Source organism: Cimex lectularius, unplaced genomic scaffold, assembly GCF_000648675.2.
Source record: "Cimex lectularius strain Harlan isolate CLEC.00 unplaced genomic scaffold, Clec_2.1 scaffold63, whole genome shotgun sequence".
Lineage (NCBI taxonomy): Eukaryota > Metazoa > Arthropoda > Insecta > Hemiptera > Cimicidae > Cimex > Cimex lectularius.
In genome coordinates this window covers 156920-164529 of record NW_019392694.1, presented here as the reverse complement: position 1 = coordinate 164529, position 7610 = coordinate 156920, and the positions used below count along the sequence as shown (strand labels likewise).

Genomic DNA, 7610 nt, shown 5'->3' with positions numbered 1-7610 from the left:
ATAAACGTCATGTCTGGAAAAGTGAAAAACTATTTTAACGGTTTTATGTGTAGGAGATGTCAGAAAAATACCAGTTTATAAGGCAATGTTATGTCCGCTACAACGAAAAACCACGGTAATACAGTGGCTTGTTTCATTTTACGTATAGTTCTTTGTTTTTGCAATAACCGAATTTGAATCAACGGTTGGATTCGCTACTATCATAACTTCTTGTAAGATAAATACATTTTCATTTTTATTGAGTAGGATTTATTCAGAATTGAACCGCACTCGTCAGTGAAGCATGTCGGTGAATAATAGGGTGTATAACAAGTGCTCTCGAACAACAACTTTGCAGTAACTTTTTAATGTGAGCCCCATATAAAATAACTATCGAAGGATTCACCATCATCGTTTTAATACTATCTAGTAGTTAATAGTACTTAAAAAGCCAGGGCTTAGACAAAGCAATACGATTGGCCATTGAAAGCAGTAAAATTTTCAAAATACATCTAAGCAGTATACAAAAATAGGTATAATTAGTTGATAGTTTACGTAACACATGTTAGACATAGGTTTTATGTGTTGTTTGCACGTGCGGTAAGGTTAAATTATAAAATCATTAGATAAGAATGTTCAATCAGAAATAGCAGCGAGTATTTTTGTTCACTGTTCCGATTCTTGGAAGAAACGAGGTTATTCTATTGCATATAGTATCAATTGTAGTGGTAATAGTAGTAATTATATATAGTCTCTACCTAGCTTGTGTTTTGTAGTGAATGTATTTATTATCGTGAATGTACTTATTAACGTGAATTGTTAGTGTAATGTGTGATGCCAGAGGGTCGATGGTGGAATGTCGAGTACCTCAACGATCATCAATTAGTTGAGTGGTACAATATGTGTCAATGATGATGGAGGAATATCGAGTGTTCCACCACCGCAATTGAATGACTGATATGTAAAAAGGAGAGAATGTATTTAAACATAAACGTGAGTATGAATGGCTTTGGAAGTGCATGTGTTGGGAATTAAATTGACTACGATGTTGGGGCACCGTAGCACAACCTCGGTGGCTGGACGGAAAATTCTCTCTTCCGCCGGGCTGCAACACCCGGCGTGGATGAGCCTCGAGTCTGCCTGCAGTTTACTGTAAAATAGCTTATTACTAGAATTGCCGGTGCACTGCGAGAAGCGAATAGCCTCAACTCGACACATGTTTGTATGTTTATTCATACATATAAGGATAAATCCAACCATTCTAAAATATCTCTTCAGAGAAACGAAAATATAAAATTCCGAAGCAACATGTACTGTTTCACAAATAACCTTTACTTTGGACCATCACATCTAAAAGTTCTTGTAAGAATAAATTCCATTGACAGGATTTATACGTGTACAACGATAGCATATTTCTCTGTGAAAATATGATTGGCTCGTCTCGTTGTAAGCCAAATATATAAATATATAAATAAATATATATATATATATATATATATATATATATATATATATATATATATATATATATATATATATATATATATATATGTGTATATATATTTTAGAGTAACTAATAGAGAAACTAAGCTAATGTTTCAAAAAATGTTCATTAGGGGTATCGGTGGCCACGACGGTAGCGTTGACACGATGATCATCGCTGTTAGGCAAGGTCCCGGGTTGGAATCCAGCAGCTCTGTGTAACTTACAAATGCGCTTTTTACAAAAACGCCGGCACATTGTAGGTTCATATAACCTCGTGGTTGAAATACACTCGTATAGAAATGTTCATTCGACAAAACTTGGATTAATATTCTGAATTTTTAATTTATTTATTGTGATCGATAAAAGTAATTCAGATTGTCGAAGAGTGAAGTTCAAGAACTCCCCAGTATCGCCTAGAATCGAATCCGATTGCACGAAATTTGAATATATGGCAAAACGAGAAACACTTGAAAAGTTGTAGGTTGAGGTTCGTCTCCCGGGAGACAGAAGTCACGATAGATCAGATGGTTATCGCATCCACACGTTACAAAAATTATAAATCAACGTAAGGAAAGTTAAAGTTACTAAGACTTTTAAATATACTTATTTGGAAGATCATCATGGATATTAAATAAATGTTTCTTAAATGAATCTGCTGATGAGAAGTGTGAGGGCCAAATGCCAATAAGGGTTCGAAGGCATTGTGATTAGCGGAAGATGATGAAATCTTTCCACATTCGTAGACCGAAGTAAATGTTCTGGTATAAGGTAGGGCTTTTTCCACAATCTACCGTCTTGGATAAGAGAGCCCAAACTTTTTTTTCACAGACCAACGGAGACCCTTCGTCTTCTCTGCATCCCCTAGAAGTGGCCGTCGTCGTGCAAGCTTTGCCGTTAGGACTGACCTTTCCGGATTTTTTTGTCTGAAAGGCGCAACACGAACTCAATTCTGCATCACACGCTTCGTTATTCAACATTGTCACTTCGGCTTTATTGAGCCTGGCAGTTTTAGATACACTAGTTTCGTTGATTAATCGATCGAGACCGAAGCCGACCAAGTCGCAGCGCGAAGAAGTTCTGATTATCAATTGAAAATGCGTCGCTCCTCCGCTGTTATATAATTGCTCGTTTCTTGTATTGAGTTTGTATCGATAGAATGTGGGAAATGCATTGAGAAATTTGCTGAAAATGAACTCGTACTTGACGTCCACGAGGGCTATGTCGTAAACGAAAAGGTCAGAACCCAACTTGCAGCTCGGATGCTTTTGTATTGTTTTTACTATCCTCACCTGGTATCCGGGGACTATTGGAGAGACATGGGAGCTTCCAGCCACTACCCTCATCTCCATCAGAGAAAGTTTACTGCCACAAAGGCAAGTAGTTATGACCTTCCGAGGGGTCAGAATGATACCCCCGCATTTGTGTTCACCTGCTCGATTTTGTAGAGATGCAACGTAATTGTAATCTTTTAAATTAGCTAGCTGACCATCAAGATTTTTATCTTTCTGCCAACAATCCACAGATGAGCCCAACACGAAAAAGATCCATACTACTCCGTAGAAAATATACTTTGTGATATTGGACATTTTCTATATGTCATAGACGTTTGACACTGCTGATAGTTAATTAGTTATGTTTATTGAATAGAAAACATATATCAGACGGTCGTAATCATATGGTTAATGAATCATCGTTATTTGAATTAATTATATTTTTAACACAAAATATGATGATTATTAATGCGGTTTTCCAACAATAAAAACGTTGGTTACGAAAACACATATTGACACAGATTGACAATAAAAAGAAATTGGTATCTTTTGATTTTAGCTTTGAGGGTATTATTTTTCCATTCCAATTTTTCTGGTCTTAGGAAAGCGCTTTTTCAAATTATCCAAATCATTACTTCAATCATTGTATCTGTAAATTTTCATAATTTTCATTTTAAAATATTAATGTTCGTAATGTTTCCAAATTTATTTTGGCGATCTTACAGACTGAGCAATTTTTTTAAAAGTAAATTGTATAATTGTATTTCAAGTATATCTAAGATTGATTAATAAAAATGAGATTTAATAGTATTAATTGCTATTGCAATAGTAATTTTTATTTTTATGCAAAACTTTAGGTAAATCCACAAAAAGTTCAATATTTGTTTGGTTATTTATAAAAGTCGTGAGAAGACTATTTTTTGTATAGTTCATAATGTTTTGTAACTAATTTATAAATAATTTCATAAAAATTATTGCGTAACGGAATTGAAGGATTAGAATAAGGATATATAGATGTCGAAGCAACAGGTTTTTTCTCTACCCTCGTCGATCGAGAAATCTCAACAAAGCAAAGCTAAAGAAATTATAGAGTAGTACAGTCAGCGGGTTATGGCAGCCAGGGGAAGAAAGCCCTCTGGGGACGTTTGCAAGCAACCAGTGCTACAAAACATACAACAAGTGAGCGGAGGTAGACGAGTACGGAGTAGTCAGTAATTAAGTTGAGTTGGCATTCGTTAGTTAGTCAGGAGTCCGTTACAGTTTAGCATTTAGTGTCAGTCACTGGCCAGTGACTAGTTGAAGTTGGACTTTGAATGCGACCGTTGGCTAGACCTTTGTTAGATTCTTAAGGAGTGAATGAGCGTCCGAGTGAGAGTGACTGGCATCCACATAGAACCTCCTTTGTGGGATTTTAAGGACTTTGAAATGCGAAGACCTGGATTACTATCGCCCCGATGACGGATTCGGAATAAAAGGCAATCCTGACGAACGATCGAGTCTCCGAAATAGCCGTCTCCCTCTATCTCTCCTCGGCTATCGCCGCCTCCAAATCTACGAAATGCAATTACCAAATGTTTAATTGGAAAATCTAAAATTATATGGGTTTAATATCTTTTTTTTATAGCAATACGCTTGTTTATAAAAACTTGTAACACTTCCAGTTTTTCAATCTAAGAATTTTAAGAATTCAGTCTGTTTTAAAATACACTTTTTTAACCACCTTTTTCTAAATTTTAACAATCTGGGACAACTAGTCAGAAAAGGAAATATATCCTTCTTTCCGAGTGACTAAATGAGCAACAGATTTCTTTTTTAAAATAAGATTTACCATTTAAATTCAGAAAGTCCCTCATTAGTTTTTAAATCTTTCAGTAATTTTCGAAGAGAGGAGTTGGGAGGAAGAAAAATTGTAAAGATCGTTTGTATATTATTTATTTCTAAAGTTGTCCTGTAGTTTTCCTTCATCTCGAAACTCATATAAATTAATAAATTAAACTTCCTAAAGAAAGTGGTTCAATTATCAAATCAGCTTAGCCCTTACTCAAGAAAGGGTAGAAGGTAGAAGTTAAGGTGTATTGAAGAAAATCAATCTTTTTAGGAAATATTTTGTAACTTCACAACTTCAATGTACTGCTTACCTTTCTATCTTGGGCTGCATAGCACATGAAAACCCTGCTAATTAAGCCTATACTTTATATGCATACATAAAATACATTTAACAAAAAGTTCTTCATCATCAGCGGATAATGAGTATAGTCAGTATATCAGCGATCCGGTATAAAATATAATCGATGGTATCAGGAGGAGCATTATAGATACAATTCACTAGTATTCGTGGTCCGCTTGACCAATTAATATCTTTCAAATAATTAAGGTTTTTAGTTGAGATAAAAAAGTCAATGTCACGAGCGGGATTCGAACCCACGACCTTCGGCTAAATACGCCGCTGCTCTACCACTTGTCCTATCGTGACTTCGATCCAATCGGACACTAACATCCCATCTCAACCCCACCTAATGAGTTTTCCCTCCTTTTGCCATTTTTCAAATGTAGTGTAATCGGTTTGGATTCTCGACGACAATTGAAATGGCTCATCTCAACTGCATAGCACATGAAAACCCTGCTAATTAAGCCTATACATTATATGCATACATAAAATTCATTTAACAAAAGTTCTTCATCATCAGCGGATAATGGGTATAGTACTGCAGCTTCCAATAATGTTATAACTAACTTATAAGGTAATGGGAAGATATTAATTGGTAAAGCGGACCACGAAAACTTGTGAATTTAATAATTTAAAATGAAGTATACTTCATTAAAGCTCTCCCTGGCCATTTCACTTGTCGCCGAGAATCAAATAGATTATACGACATTTGAAAAATGGCAAAAAGGAGGGAAAATTCAAAAGGTTGGGTTGAGTTGGGAAGTTGTGTCTGAGTGGATCGAAGTCACGATAGCTCAAGTTGTCGAGTAGTGGCGTAACTAGCGGAAGGTCGTGGGTTCGAATCCCGCTCATCATATTGTCTTTTACCTCAACTAAAAACCTTAATTAATTATAGATACAATTTAAAGGACAAATAGAAGTAAACAAATCTACACCGACGGTTTTCCCGCAATTACACAACAAATTTATTTAATAAGTACCATGTCCCTGTGGGTATTAAATAAAATATTGTACGTATAGCATGTAGAAGGAAAGATTAGGTTTTCTTGATTAATTCCATATAAATTTATAAGGAAACAACAATTAAAAAATAAAACATAAAATAAGCACGTAATGATTTAGAAAATAAATTTTCACATATTGGGAAAACGTTATCTCTCAAATGGAAAAATATATATTTATATTGCAAACTTCGAATAAAATTGTTCATGCTAATTAATTAAATTAATTTTGTGTGTAAGGAAAAAAAGGGTGGTTTGAATTTTCATAGTATCAAATATAATCAGGTGGCGGGTAAAACAGCCTTTTCATCAAATATTTTCGAATCTTTTCCACTTTGGGCAAATTTAACTATACCCACTTGAGATTTATAACATTTAATTTTCTTTATTTTTCATTATGCACATCGAAACATTTTCCTAATGGATTTCATCAACTTTAGTAGTAAGTTAGTAAGGTGAAGACGATTGTCCATAAAAATAATTCGAATATTAAGGTTGATTTTTTGTTGTTGTTGATCTAGTTGTCCCGATGGCTAACGAGTATAGACGAATGTCGCCACCCGGGCACGCTGACTATTTTCGTCTTGGAATAGATTCAGTCGCGCCGCGAGTGCTGTGGTGGAAACATGAAAGAATGCCAGTGTGGCCATTACTACTCTTTCTCGGTCTCGTCGGGGCTTGGAGGGAGTCATACATTGAGAAAACGAGGACGGTCAAACTTAGGCAGGGCGACATCGTCGGCATAGTCAGCAGACCAAACGACCCTGCCCTCAAACCCGTCCAGACGTTCCTCGGGGTGCCGTACGCCGCCGCCCCAGTCGGGAATCTCAGGTTCATGCCGCCCGGCTCGCCCTTGCCTTGGTCGGGTGTCAAAGTTGCAGATACCTTCGGTCCCGTTTGCAGCCAGGTAAGAGTTTTTCACAAAAGATTTGTCAATTCAACCGCATCACAAATATGTTTTAAAAAACTAGCATACAATGAGCATGATTAGTAAAGAAATCGAAAACAAGAATATTAGCATGCCTTGAGTGGTTCATTCAAGGATGGTTAGGTACGGTTAAGTTTTCCTATGGTGTGTGGCTTGGCGAGCCTGAAGAAGTGTTCGAAGTTTGCCATCTTTCATGCCGTGGAAAAGGAAAGACTCGTTTTTGCTAGAGGTGACTTGAGGTGGCTCGGCTTGGTCAATATTGTCGGTAAATATTTCGACATCCATGGCTTGGGGCTCCACGGATGGCAAGCCTCATTTCGGGTCGAGTAACATTTCACACGATCTGATATGGTTTGTTCCAGTTGTACCGGTTTTTTCTGAACTAAATTCATTTTTCAACATCTTTAAATAAAATTGATTACAGGAACTATTAGATTACTAGCGTTGTTCTTTAAATCAAAACTGACATAGTTAAAACAATTACGCAATGTGTGGCTAGTTGGTCCCTCGCGTTTTGCCAAGTCAGAAGCCTGTCCACGCCATGGGAACGACTTGCGGTCGGAATAAGACAGACCACGACAGACCGCAACAGATGACAAATGTATGAGTACGCTCGTCAAGCCAATCGCCGTGGGAACATCGTTTAAGGTTAAGCTGCTGAGTAATAATCTTACAAAAGCGAGGGACCCACCGCTAAAGATAGTGCTTTTGGTCAGATCCAATCTATATATGACGTTTATACTCATTCAACCAAACAAGCAGACCCTTAAGCCGATCCT

At 36.6% G+C, this 7610-nt stretch overlaps 2 protein-coding genes across 3 annotated transcripts in view; one reads left to right on the top strand and one right to left on the bottom strand.

Moving 5' to 3' along the window:
• Positions 1-2171: 2171 nt before the first annotated feature.
• On the bottom strand, positions 2172-3050 carry LOC106673971 (granzyme K-like). The gene has a single exon (XM_014406380.1). It carries the CDS (start codon positions 3048-3050, stop codon positions 2172-2174), a length of 879 nt encoding a protein of 292 aa, XP_014261866.1.
• A 3439-nt stretch (positions 3051-6489) lies between these two features.
• The window catches only part of LOC106674233 (neuroligin-1-like), a 156002-nt gene continuing 154881 nt past the window's right edge, over positions 6490-7610 (top strand). Inside the window, exon 1 of one of the 2 annotated variants that reach the window (XM_014406849.2) lies at positions 6490-6810. In XM_014406849.2, coding sequence (XP_014262335.1) covers positions 6538-6810 — 273 coding nt within the window. In that variant the 5' untranslated portion in view covers positions 6490-6537. The remainder of the gene's footprint in view (positions 6811-7610) is intronic. The other variant, XM_014406850.2, reaches the window with a different exon arrangement.